The sequence below is a fragment of the Lipotes vexillifer genome, unplaced genomic scaffold (assembly GCF_000442215.2).
Source record: "Lipotes vexillifer unplaced genomic scaffold, Lipotes_vexillifer_v1.1 scaffold232, whole genome shotgun sequence".
Lineage (NCBI taxonomy): Eukaryota > Metazoa > Chordata > Mammalia > Artiodactyla > Lipotidae > Lipotes > Lipotes vexillifer.
Window position 1 is genome coordinate 2856833 of NW_006793997.1, and position 14308 is coordinate 2871140.

The 14308-nt window shown below is 49.5% G+C and overlaps 1 protein-coding gene across 2 annotated transcripts in view; it reads right to left on the minus strand.

The window, feature by feature from the left end:
• Positions 1 to 1839: 1839 nt before the first annotated feature.
• The window catches only part of LOC103069974 (nodal modulator 1), a 53085-nt gene continuing 40616 nt past the window's right edge, over positions 1840 to 14308 (minus strand). For both annotated transcript variants that reach the window (XM_007466936.1, XM_007466937.1), the window contains 7 exons: positions 13699 to 13840; positions 9439 to 9522; positions 8153 to 8263; positions 6604 to 6705; positions 4947 to 5066; positions 2352 to 2444; positions 1840 to 1971 (listed from right to left, as the gene is read on the minus strand). In XM_007466936.1, coding sequence (XP_007466998.1) covers positions 1840 to 1971; positions 2352 to 2444; positions 4947 to 5066; positions 6604 to 6705; positions 8153 to 8263; positions 9439 to 9522; positions 13699 to 13840 — 784 coding nt within the window. The remainder of the gene's footprint in view (positions 1972 to 2351; positions 2445 to 4946; positions 5067 to 6603; positions 6706 to 8152; positions 8264 to 9438; positions 9523 to 13698; positions 13841 to 14308) is intronic.

Below are 14308 nucleotides of genomic sequence, written 5' to 3' on the forward strand. Positions count from 1 at the left end.
ACTGCCAGCAAATGAAGACAACTACAGGCAACAGAGTAGGCCCGACTTCCAAATGGACCGAGAAAGACAGCAGCCTTTTCCAGGAACGGAGCCCTTTAGAAGACCCACCACCACCAAGGGTGACATGTAGCAGTGACGGGGGAAGACTGCCACTCAATGGCAGCGCCTGGAACTGGATGGAACCTATTGACATTTAGTCCTATCTTTCACGAGCTCTTAACCTTTACACTGTGTCAATAAAAAGCCCCATTAACATTTAAAAGGGAGGTTTCTGGGTGTCCACTTGGAATAAGAGTTAGAACACACTCCAAGAAATGGATTATGTATCTCAACTGTCCCAGATCTCTAAGAGTTTATTTCCTTTCATGGTGAAAAAGTAACACCCGTGAAATGGCCAACAGCTCAACAGCCGCTGGTTGGAAACACAGCAGCTCTTCGGGTGGCCACCAAGGGGCTGGGAACCCTCCAGCTAACTGTCTGCACTGGTCGTGACACCCAACAAGACCTTCTGCCTTATTTTTCCTCTTTCTGTTCTGGGTCCTTCCAGACTTGGCCTAAACATCATGCCTGGGAAGCTTCCCTAAGCTCTCAGGTGGGATCGGACCTCTGCTCTGTGACCCCTTGGCCACGTGAGCCTCCTCCACCAGGAGGCCTTCAGCTCTCCGCACGGCCCTCGTCCACCTGCTGGCTTGTCTTCCACCCAACGATGACTGGGTCGTGCGCTTGGGGGGGCAGGGCCCCGTACCCTGTGCTTGTTCATTCCTGCAAGCACGCATGCATTCACTCATTCATTCCTTCTAGAATGCCTACTCCACACCAAGCGCTGGGCACGATGAGGAACAAAGCAGAGGGGCCCTGTCCTCGTCCAGCTCCGTTTATACCGTCGTCTACTCTGCTTATTGCATACCCCGGTGCCTGTCACACATGGGACTCAATAAACATTGGATGGATGGATGTCCCCGCTTCCAGTATAACTTATTAACTTAACTACTTCCTATGTGAATTAAACTAATGCTGTTCAAAGGGTGAGCATTCCTGTGGATCCCTTATGCAAACTCGCAGCCTTCAAGCTTCACACATCCTACGTATGCATTTTGTTTGTCTCTAACATTTAAAGCGTGGACGAGTTCACATAAAACTGTCTTCCTGGCTTCTCTAGAAAAATGAACACATGTTCTCGCAGGGCACTGGGGAGCCAGAGCCCCCAAGAACCGCAGGCTCCTTTAGATCAGGTTGGGGTGGGGCTCTTTGCTGTGCCACAACCCCTCCTCCCCTGTCTTCCTACCACCGCTGAGGCCAAAAGCCAGCTGCCGTGTGTCATCTCGCCTTCACTCAGGACTCACGTGCCCCTCCAGGGGGCTTAGTCGGTGACCCCAGCATTAGCCCATGTCATCCAAGGACTACACCTGAGATGACCTACAACACAAACAAACGGGCAACTTTATTGAGTTTTACCTCCTAACACACCCTCCCAGTAGTAGACACGGGCTGTGTAGTTTCTAGCAGGGACCTCAAATGCACAGGGAAGTTAAGGGGAAGGTCAATCCAACAGGTGCTTGATTAGGGGGCCAGAGCCCCCATTTACTAGAACTCTTCTTGCAAATGAAGCAGAAGACTGAAGATTACATTCGCACACCACCGGCACAGCTTAAATACTTCTTTGACAAAAATAATAATAATAAATTATCTTCAACTCAGAAAATCAATTGTGCTCAGCAGAGTGACAGGAGGGTCCATTCACGGTATGGCACCGGGGCTGGGCGAGGGGCGGGTGGGGACAGGCAGCGTGTCCTCCACGCCAGGGGCCTGTCCCGAGGGAGACTTCCTGGCCTCTTCCCCTCACGTCCGCCTCGTCTTCTGTTTCTTGGCTTGTCTCTTAGCGTCTTCCGGGCCGCTACTGTCAGAGGCTGCCTGGCCGAGAGCTCGGACTCCCTGCAGGCGACTTGTCAGCTGCAACAGCAAGGGAATGAGCTGGAAAGAGAGAGAGCATGAGAGAGGGGGACGCCAGGAGAAGACTTCCGTCCAGTGGGACATCAGAGACCCTCCCCCGCGCCCCTCCCTCCCAGGCCCCGTCACCACCTGCTCTGTGCTCTCAGGCAGATCTCAGTTCAGACCAGGGCAGGTCTTTGTACTAGAGACAGCCACCAGAGACCCAGAGGTACTCCAGGTTTAAAGGTTAGGAGAACTGTTACAAGAGGGTTACGGCCTTGCAAGGAGGCCTTAGGAATTGGACATGACCTAAAATGCTGTAACCTCTGTAACAGTGGACGTTCTTCCACTGCCACGTCCCAGTCATGAGGGATCCCTCCCCCCGACACAGCTGCTGCCCATAAGGTCTCGGGACCCCCTACCTTGTCATGGTTGTAGCCAGCCAGCAGGATGAGCAGCGTCAGAGGCAGGGCGATGTAGGATCCCTGCGCGATGTCCTGCTCGGGCAGCTTCCTCTGCAAACATCGAGAGCACCATCACCCCCAGACACCAGTGCTCCATCCACAGCCCTGATGCGCCTGGCTTCTGAGCCGGCCCCCCCTGGGACCCCCGGCACACTCAGTACCCAAAGTAAGGAACCAAAGCGATACAGATAAATCTCAAGTGAATCCTCTGCTGCACAAACCCTCCTCACTTGCTCTCTGAAGCTCCGGAATAACCAGATTCCGATAACAAGGTGCTACTCACCCCCGCACACTTCACTGTCTAAACTGACAGGACAAACAGCTGTGGGCTGCAGGGGACCCCTGTGGTTGAAAAGTAGAAGGGTCTCATTTTGTTGGGTCCCAGCCGCACACATGGACTCTGTCCTACAAGGAGGCATCGAGAACCCACTGTTCCAGGCTTAGGGACACAGTGGACAGCAAGCTAGTCCCCGAGGTCATACCCATTGAGGAAGAGAGGCAGCGCTTGGGTCCCAGGGGCCATTCACGCTTCCTTCCAGTGGAAGGACTGACTTTCATCTGGGCCAGTCAGAACAGACCACATTCTCCAGCCTCCCTCGCAGCCAGGTGGGGCCCTGGAACCAGTTCTGGCCAACGGTACAGGAAGAGAAGTGACGGTGGAACACCCAGGCTGTACCCTCGGAGAGAATGGTGGGCCCTCCCTCCTTGCTGGCCAGACAGCCTCCAGCCAAGTGCACCATTTTGGAAGGTTGGCGACATGCTGGAGGATGGCAGAGCCACGGGAGAGAAGGAGCTGCAGGCCCCAGCACCTTGGAGCTGCCATATGACCTCTGGACTGCTCACTCCTGGTGCTGACATAAGACAGAAACTTCCCTCTTGCTAAAGCCCCTGAAATGCTGGGTCTCTGTAACAGCAAACGAACCTATATCCTAACTAGCCCACTCCACCCTGACAACAGAAACAAATAAATTAAAAGATAACTTTCTGTTGACGATGAAACAGGTTAACGGGCCAGAGCACTGGTTCTCAAGATGCAGCCCAGGGGCCTCCCTTTCAGGAGATCTGCACGGTCCAAACTATTCTCATAATACTACTAAGATATTACGTGCCATTTTCATGCTCTTACAAGTGTACAGTGGACTTCTCCAGAGGCTGCAAATGTGATGATGTCATGACTGTAACAGGTAATGGGACGTGTGGCTTATGGATTCTTGTATTTTCAGCATTTCTCAGTTTTAATTTCTAATATGATAAATATATATATAACCCATATAAATCACAGCTCTTTGAGATTCGCAACAATTTTTTAACAGTGTAAAGGGGTCCCAAGACCAAAATATCTGAGAACACGTAGGCTGGAGAGTGACTGAGGGGCCTTTTGACCTGAGATGAGTGAGGCAGAGTGAGATGGTCCCTTAATAAACAGAAGGGCAGGAACAGATTTCCATCCCTAACTGCCTACTCCAACATTTTTTGACATGTCTTAGATCTCAAACCGTTTTCCATTAAAGTAAATCCTTAAGGAGAAGTTGAAGTCAGTGGGAAGTAACAGAGCGATTATGAGAAGAAGCCTTGAGGACCGCGGTCCAGGCTCCAGGCCAGGTCTTCCCGTGTAATCTCGGGCAGTCACTTTAAGACTAAGTTGATTCAACTATAAAATGGGGATAATACAGACAGCACCTACTGCAGGCGAATGCTGTGAAAGTTCAACAAGATGAGGTGTGTGGAGCGGTCAGCAGTGCATGAAATACTGGATCAAGCATCAACAACGTGGCTGTCAATACTGACATTCAACACGGGATAAAGCGAAGTGCCCTTACGGCTCTCATAAGCGTATGGCAATGAGCTGTCCAGCAGACGGCTGGAACGTGGTAAAACCCGGATCTGCTGACCACCCCTACGTAAGTCACTCAGCCTCTCTGAGCCTCCATAAAAAATGGAAGAATGGCACCTCCCCATGGAAGGACTGTTGTGAGGACCAGCAGGACACCCCGCCAGGCCATCCCTTCCCTGGCACATGGCCCTGCTCTCACCGCCTCAGATGTGGGACCACACTCCTGGCAGCAGCTACGAGGCCTGGCTGCTCGGCCCCCACCAAGTGGCACCTCTGTCCTGCCCAGGCCTCCTATGTGGCTCCCTGCACCGAGGGAATGTCCTGGCAAGCCCTGGTAGGTGTCCCAGGCTGCAGCCCTAGAGCCCTCCGCAGAGGCCCTCTCCCTCCCCTAGGGTCACCGTGCACCTCCACTTGGAGACAAATGGTTCCCCTACGTGCTCGTCTCTTTGGCACTTTGTGACCGAGTCTCCGCTGAGCGGAACTGGGAGGAACCCTCTATTCAGGTAAGATCATGGGCCAGGTCACCGAGCACGAGCCAGAAACCAGCAGAGGAGCCACGTTCGAGTCCGGGCTCTGCCACGCACAAGCCCCCAGCCTTCTCTCTACATCAGGAATGATGACTCCCACCAACTTCCTACACGGGATGGGCTCTGAAAAGCACTCAGTGGTACCTGGAACCATTCTTCACACCCTACACCGAGAAACTCCCTCCTCCTTACCGTGGGATTAAAGATCAAGGTGATGTGTTTATGATAGCCCACTGCCATGAAGGACACTTGCGGCAGGACGTAGTCATACTGGGACCTGGGCAGCGTGGAGTCCAGAAGCACCACGTAACTCTGTGCACAGGGAAGAAGCTGTTGTTTTCATAAAGGACAGCTGGGCAAACAAGAGAAAACTAACTCCTAACATATGACTGTGATGTAAAGGACTTTATGTTTCTAAAGAAATCCCCAAGTTTACACCTCCAAGCCTAGGTTGCTAACTCCCAAGGGGCGGCCTCAGCAGGCTATTCCAGCAGTGACAGCCATGCGCCCCTGACATCTCTGAAGAGGCGCTCAGAGCTCGTTTTTACAAGCGTATCCAACCACTGCACCTACGGTGGTCCTTGGAGAATCTGACTTTATGAAACACATACAGTTCTGATGAGTCAGTTCGGATGAGGGGGGCACATGATCAAACTGAGAAAGACTGTTTTTAATCTAAAACGAGGTTGACTTTCAAGGGACGATACTTAAGTGGCTCATTAGGTGGCGAGTTCTAAGACGCAGTGTCTCTGCAGTGATTCCAGTGACGGTCATGGTCCCGGTGTGCTGAGCCCTGACCAGGGGCCCAGTGCCATGAGCACATTAGGCAAATGCCTGTTCTGCTCTCAACCACTGACAAGATCAGGATTATTGCCCCCGTTTCACAGATGGGGAGAGCGAGACGTGAAGAAGTGAAGCATGATGTGCCCAGGGTCTCTCAGCTGTAGGGTACTGAGCAGGCTGTGAGCCCAGGGGGGTCTGTGTCCGTGGTGGTGTGCTGCCGAAAGTGGCTCGATTACAAAGGGCACCTGGAGAAGTGGGGAGGAGGCCCCAAACTCCATCACAACCTGCGTTATTGCACAGCCATTTCACGCTGAAAAAGGCCATAGAGTATCATCCCCATGGCAAATGATAAGAAGCCGGGGGAGGGACCACACACACACAGGCTCACTACTCACACCCTCAGGCTAAGTCCCCCGGAAAGGGACCAAGTTCTCTGCAAAGTTTGCTGCCACCGCGCCAGCCACGATAGCTTGCTCTGCCCAATTAAAATGGATAGGAAACATCCTATAATCAGTAAGTGATGAACATTAAGGCCTCGGTTAAATAGATTATGGTATTTCCTCTATCACGGACTACTGTGCAACCGTTAAATATCATGCTATGGAAGATTTAACGATGGGGAAAGTATTTGTGATATAGTTTTCACTGAAAAGCAAAGACTACAAAACAATGTACAAGCAAAGACTACAAAACAATGTACAAAACAGTCCCAGCTTTGCATTATCAAAATAAATATATATGTGTATTTATATTTATACATACATGTGCACATGAATCAAAAAAAGACCAAAAGGAAACCTATCAGCACATTAACAGTGGTTACCTCTGGTTGACGGGATTATGTCTGATTTCCACCCCCCTCCCCAATCTCCTGCCATGAATGTGTATTATTTTTGTAAACAGAAAAAGAGCTAATTCCAAAAAAATAATCCTTAGAGAGCCCCACCTCCTCTGATTCAGAAAGCACGACATCAACTGAGGGGGGAAAATGGGAGAACTGTGTTTTCTTAGCTGAAAAGGGCAACCACTATGACAAAGACGGAAAGCAGAGTGGAGCAGGCATCACCTGGCCATCTCTGAGCAGGGGCGGGAAGTGGAAGAAGAGGGACTGGCCCAGGGAGACCGTCTGGATCGGGTTGTCCAGGTTGTCACTTTTGTAAAGCTTTACCTGGAGAGCAGAGACAAAGAGGGCATGCTTTTAAAACTGAAAACACGATAAACATTGCATTTCAGACACCCTCGGGTCAGCTTATCTCTTGTGGGGAGAGGTTCTCTGGAAACATGGATCTTTGAAAGAGCAACCGTCCACCCCTGACAGGCCATTCCTAACGCATCTGAGATGCCAGTGACGTGACACGTGTCGAAATGTTAAGATTTTAAAATAGATTCTGATAACTTACGTTAACACTCAAAACAGTGTAGTGATACTATTGAAGAGAATAGCTTCTAACATGTCTCTAACATGCCAGGCCTGCTACAGGCACTTCACATACATCGCTACCAATCCTGGCTATTAAACAGGCATGGCAGTCATCCCCACGGAGACTCAGAGAGCCTGCGTCACCTAAGGTCGCACAGTTATCGCCTGGTAGAGCCTGGGACCCAGCCCTCCTCACTGCTGGCCTCGCCCACCTGGCGTGGCCTCCCACATGCTGTATCCTCAACCCCACAGGTATTCCTTAAACTTGAAATGCATTCCCATTTTGCATTTGGTTCTCTGGCTGCTTCCAGAAGCAGTTCAGTGCTTTGTTGGTGGCCTTTCTTTCTCCCCTGCCCAGGTTCGCTGCCTGTTCCCACTACCATCTGCAATGGGGCGAGACACGGGAGGTACAGCCCTGGCGTCATACCCTCCCTCCAGTTTCCCCATCCCTGCCCAGCCCTCTTCACACTTGGGCATCACCCACCAGGCCCATAGACAACATGCCCGCAGCCCCTGAAGGGCAGCTGAGGTGAGTTAACCTAAGCACATGTTCTCACTCAAGTCAAATGCTTCACTGTATATATTACATGTGCCTCTGAAAAATACTTCCCCATGGCGATTCATTAACATCCTTCCAGGCATCACAGGGCACTGTACAGACACCTCTTCATTAACTGCAGACATGCGGGTTCTGTTAGAGCTCCAGCAGGCCTTAAGAGGCCACTGAATCCAACTCCGTGGTATCACAGAGCAGGGGACAGAGGCCCACGGGAATGAGGGGGTGCCCGAGGCAGCCAGGTGAGTAACCGTGGGACAGGAGCCAGCCCGGACTGTCTGGCTCCAGGTCCACTGCCCATCACCCCAACCCTGCACAGAATCTAGAAAGTGACGAGGTGCTTTGCCCTAAAACCATCTTTCCGTTCTAGACTCCAGATTGTATTGCTCGTTCATTAGGTTTCTACTGTGATGCTTCCAAAGACACACACCGCTGGCAAAACAGTGATCTGAAACTGGACCACATGTCTCTCCAGCAATCAGGAATCATTCCCCCCGAGGCATGCTGGGATTGAAGATTCTTAAATCTCAACCTCAACCCTCAGCTAAAGCAAGCACTAGACAGACCCGGATATCCTGCTCCCTCTCATCTTGAAGCCGGAAAGAACAGAGCACTTGAACCTTAAAAATCTGGCCTTACCCATAATGTAGGAAGATACTCGGATGAAGTGATCACATTTCCACTCAAGTCAAACTGATTTATCTGCCGGAAAACTATGATGTTCACATCATCAATGTCGTTATTCCCAACCTGAGAAGAGAGAAGGAAGACTGGGGTTGAGGACGCTGGAAGGGGGACCTCTACTCCAGCCAGGGGATCTCCTGACTTCACTTTGTATTCAGGGAGCAAAGCTCGACGTTCCAGCAGCCTGAGTCTATGGTCCCAAACTGACAGGAGATGGGCGACACCTGGCCCATGGGCACATTTTGTTTGACAAGCACAGTTTTTTTTTTTCTAACTTTTAATGACTTGTCAACATTCAGAAAAAGCAATTTCATTTTAAAAAAGCCAGATTTCCCAGCATTTCTTGAAAAAAGGGAAAGATGTTCTTGCCTGGCAGGGATTGGCAGGAGCCAAGCTCCAGCTGCTCCCCCTGGGTGGGTGTGTGCCCCCGTTTGTGACCTTTTCATATGTGGGACCATAGTCCACATGGCTGCCTGTGATCCTGGTCTGAGTCCCCATGGCAGGGAAATACAAAATTATAAGACATAGCCATCACAACCATTTTAAATGCCAGATGCCATAAAGACATCAAGAAAACTCACTTTCTAGGCCAAAAAGTCCTAAATGGCCCACTGGCCTCCTAACCCCTCATAATCTTTATGTGTAATGCCACCTAATAAAGCCAGCAAGAGGCAGGCCCTCTCGTCCACCCAAGCCCTCTACTCTAGCGAACAAGACTTATTCTATGGAAGAAAACCTCACTGAAAATGATCCCAAGGCCACTTCCTGTGACCTGGAGGGCTGCCTCTTTAGGGATCAATTAGCTAAGTTGTGATCCTAAAGATCAAGAGGCTCTCCTTGGTGGGAAAACAAGGTCATTTAAATATAAGAAAAGTGGGCAGCCCCGTCACCAATTAAGCCCATGTTCTCTTTATTACCCTCCCTTGATTTGAAATGCTACTTAGCCCTTAAGATCCTTAACTTGCAGAATAATGATCGGAACTTGCAGGGGAAGTAGGGAAACAACAGCTGGAGTTTCTTCTCTGTACGCATGACAGCGATGCTATTCATTAAAAGCCCAAGAAAATGCTGCTTGTGAAAATGACACTATTCCAAGAGGGCCCTTAATTAGGATTTAAAGCGCCCCCCGCACCCCGACCCGGCCGAAACAGATGAAAGGCAGACAGCCAGAGGAATGCTGAAGGATTTTTGATCAGGGAAGCAATCATGCCACGATTCCACCGAAGAATGTCATGTCATACCGCAATGACCCGGTGGTGAGGCAGGGCCCGTTCAATGTGGTCGTTGCCTTCTGCCTTGAGCTGAACGTGGTATACACATCCCGGCTGCAAACAAACGCAGGAGTCACTTCTTTGGAAAGGGGCTTGTCACAAGACCTGATCTGAGCCTGCTCTGCCTGCAGGCCCCCATCAGACGGGTGCCTTCCTGTTCCACCTCAGTTCCTAAGATGTAGCCTGTTAACCTTCTTAAGAGTTCCTTGAAAAAGCACCCTGATGCAGAAACGTTTTCCTGAAGTTCTACAATTCCTTCAAACCCCATTCAGTTTCTCCTACCCAAGGGAAATTAAATGTGGTTTCTGATTCCAAAACTGCAAGCATGATATGCTTATTCTGATAAAATTATTCTTTCCTTGCTGCCCAGCCCGCCTCTCTAGCTGTGTACGTGCACTGAATGGTATCTGGAATGACATTCCCAAAGGGGTATTATTTCTGGGAAGTGGGATTTGAGGTTTTCACTTTTTTAAAACAAATTTCTTCTTTATACATTTTATTCTATTCCTCAAATGTATAGGCATATATGATGTTTACCAAAAAAAAAAACCCCACACTTTTCTAAAAAAACTTTTTTTGTTGACACTGCACACATGAAGGATGTATATTATTTACTTAGATAATTTTTTGGCAGATAGCAGTAAAGTACTTTGTTCTAAGAAAGCCAGCACATTATGACAACTTTCCAATAGAGGGAAGTAAACTGCCTTGAAGAAATGAAGTTTTTTGTTTGTTTCTTACATTGCTGTATGGGCTAGTTGCAACTCTAATAAAGAAAGATATGAGTTCAAGATATGAGCCTTCTCGGAAGGCTGCAAATTACACAAAATTCAGCTTTATGCAAGGCTTTAAGAGTATAAAAGAACCCATTGTTTGTCAACTTCTGAACTATTTTTTTTCTTACACACTTATTAAAAGAAAAGATCTGCATCTTTCTGCAAAGGATGACAGATCACTTATACTAGCGGGGTTTTAAAAACTTTTAAAACAACCAATTGCTGATCATCAACTGCACACTGGACCCAATGACACATTAGGATCTAGAGCTGGGGCCAAGTTCAAAGTTGACCGTGTGCATCCAAGAGGGGACAACCCTGAGATCGTAACTGTTGATCTATACATTAGCGAGGATAACACGGCCCTGGTCTCCTAAAATCGTGTGCACTGTGACCTTCTCTGTGTGCGGGCAGAGCAGTGTCCGCAACGGCATTCGCTCTACATTAACCAGGAGCCCTTCCAGGTGGTAGCTTAAGGGTGATTTTTTTTTTCCCTTTCAAAATTTTATCCTTTTTTTTTTTTTTTTTTTTTTTTTTTTGCGTTATGCGGGCCTCTCACTGTTGTGGCCTCTCCCACCTGCGGAGCACAGGCTCCGGACGCGCAGGCTCAGCGGCCATGGCTCACGGGCCCAGCCGCTCCGCGGCATGTGGGATCCTCCCGAAACGGGGCACGAACCCGCGTCCCCTGCATCGGCAGGCGGACCCTCAAGCACTGCGCCACCAGGGAAGCCCAAAATTTTATCCTTTTTGATATGTTGCTTGAACTATTTTATAATGAGCACACGGTACCTTTACAGAGACAATAAAGCTATTATTAAAAAAACAAGAACAATCAAATTTATGATCACCAATGGTGATTGTATTAATTCACTTTATAGCTCAGTGAGGACTATAGCAGCATTTGGTTTGGTTCAAAATATCTACCTGCACCTCAGAAAGGAAAGACATGCATAGCGATTTGTAAAGAAAAGAAGGGACGGCACTGCTGAAGATGGGAAGAACGGGCACTGCCCCCTCATGCCCATGCCCAGCCGGGCAGGAGCCCATCAGGCAGCTGCTCCCATCCTAACCGGCCCGACTCCTCACTCCTGGCCGGCTGACTCTGGGATTCACCTTCAGCCTCTGGCAGCAACATCTAGGGATGCAGCTTCTCACCCAAGATGCCTTGACAAGTACACTGACCAGAAAGATCAACTGGGGAAATGAATTCTAATGGGGGTTGAAATCCTTAGGAAATCTTCAACAAGGGCTCTCCAGCCTGGTGTCCTCTGGGAGACTGGAAAACTCAAATCTAAACCCTTGATGGGAAACGTCTAGCCTTAGGCTATTCCTCCAGAATCTGAGGCCTGGCACGTGAAAAAGGCATGGGCTGCCATAAGGGGGCGACTCTAAACAACACTGAAAGCACTAATGAATTAACATCTATTACGAGGAGGGTGTGGGGCAGCATCACTTAAAACGGAAATTTATTGTCGTGGAGAAGAAAACCATATTCGGTTTAGTTAAATAAAATGTGTTAAGTTGGTGAGTTTAGAGAAACATGTCTGGCCCACTAAGACCCTCGGAAGAACCAACACGGTGATGCGGAATCTGCATTCCTACAACTGTAAGAGGGAGGTGAGCCTGGAACACCGGGTTCCCTCCCGCTCCGGCCAGGGGAAGGCAGACTGAAGTGCAAAGGCGCCTGCCAGGCCCTCCACCCGCTGCTAACTTAGACCAAGGAAAGCTGCAAGCAAACACCTAAGCTGGCAGTTCTGGTGAGGACCACCTCAGGGGAAGGTGCTGTCTGTTCTTGCTTTTACCACTTACGGAGTCAGTGTGTCACGCACTGCTCCATGTGTTTTACGTGTATTAACTCACTTAATACTCACAGCCATTCTGGAAGGTAGACATTATTCTCATCCTCACTTTACAGACGATGAAACACATAAAAAGCACGAGACACTTGCCTGAACTTACAAAGCTAAGAAATCACGGAGGCAGGATTCAAACCCAGGGAGAAAGGCATTAGCGCAGCCCATGAAGGACTAAATTTCAAAGGCTGGGCCTGCACTGAACGCAGGAGACAGAGAAGCTGGCTCTAAGGACCTGTCGCCCCTCCTGGGGCCCTGGCTACAGCCGGCCCGGGGGCGGGGGACATCCATGCCACCATCACCACTCTGTGCTCTCTGGAACCACTGCTACGAGGAAGGAAAGCAGGCCTGGGGGACAGCAGGGAGCAGTGGCAGCGTGCTCCACGGAGGGTGGGCCTCTCCAAGGGCAGAGGAGAGCGAGAAGGGAGTGTCGCGGTCAGGCCATCCAGACTCCCGCGGGAGCAAGAGCGCCGCTGTCTCGCCGAGTCTGAGGAGAAGATACTGAAGACAGGGAGTGGTGGGCAGAGGGCACAGGGAGCCCACCTGCGGGTGTGCATCCGGCTGGGCCATCAGAGCATACGCTCTCCAGTCCTCCCCAAGCCCATCTTCCTCCTTCAGCTTTTTGAACCCTCCTCACTCACCAAGCAACCTCCTGACCTGACTTCCCCATATCTGCGAGTGGGGATGGGCGGACAATGGACATGGATGTTCTTACCTTTGGGAACATACCTAAGTAAACTGGCAAACGGATTTGCACCTCAGCTCATGCGATTCAGGCAAACATCAGTCAGTTGCCAAGAGGTGTACGACTATCCCTGGGGTCAACTAAGAACATCCAGTTTGTGAATCTGAAAGGCTGAGGACCAAACCCTGGACCTAAGTGGCCCTGCCCAGTGGGTGCCATCAACCCAAACTCTTGTTCGGTGACTCCTACTTAGTGTCTGCTGAACGAGCAAATGAATGTATGGATGTGCAAGTAAAAGTGAGGAAAAAGGCACCATAAATTCTGAACCAAATGTTGCAATTGAGCAGCCAAAAGGACAAATAAGTCGGTTATTTGGCCTGCACAAAGTTGTGGGTTTTTTTTTAATTGGTTGTTAACATCTAAAAATCAGAAGTTTTCACAATTTTACAAACTCAAAACGATCTGGCAACCCTGAGTCTGTCTTCCCACACAGCTGTGTAGAGCTGGAGCTGAGTGGAAACTGGCCCCTTCTCGTGGGCCAGGCCCTCTCCAGGGCCCTGCAGTCCACACCACTCCCTACCAGGCACCCAGCATCCTCCAGCCTTTCACACTTGTTTTCTGGCGCCACAGGCATCTGGTTTGAAAGCCCTGGCCTGAGCCACACTACCCATGCTAGGCAAACAGTGCACCAAACCCATGGTTTTCCACCTTTATTTTGCTACAAAACCCCCAACCCAGTACATCAGCTACATAAAAGGTAAGTATGTCAGCTACAATAGGGATTGGGAAGAGTTCCAGAACCTATGCTGCCCTGGTGACACTCTCGACCCCATTCCTAGCAGTCTTGGGGGCACCACAAGGTACCGCTGAACCCGGTATGCAAAAATCCACTAATGAAACACATCCAAAGGCTCACCAGCAATCCACGTAACCTGAACTTCCCTTCTTCGTCCGTCACGGTGTCTTCTCCATAAATACTGCAGTCGTTCTGGCCCACTGCTTCCACGGCAACACCCTGTTCTGGTTCTCCGTTTAAGGAAGAAACTGTACCATAGCAACTAGAGGGACGAGAGAAGAAACAGAACATGACATTCTTGGGGTTTTCTGAAGCACACAAAAGATTTCAGGGAAAGTGTCCTGCATTTACTAACAATTTACAGTGCAAAATAGCTCAGTGGAGAACTGTGCCCCAAATGACCCAGACAACTCAGTTCTAGCTGTGTCACTTGCAAATCGAGCCTTCCTGCCGGAGGGCTCAGGCCAGCCAGAAGGCTGTCATCAATTTCTCTTCTTGTACATTCTATGGGATGCTCCAGAAAATTGTAATTAAAAAAGGCTAAGCTTTATTTTATTCCACTTTATTGTATTTTTTTGTTAAGCTTTAATTTAAATAATGAAGCATCCAAAAAAATGAAAATAAGTCACTTCCCCTTTCGTTCCATTTTTATATTCGATTGAAAATGGTCCATTTTTCTAAACCCACTCCTTCTGATTAATCGATCTTTGCCTTGAGTGCTTTTGTAAAT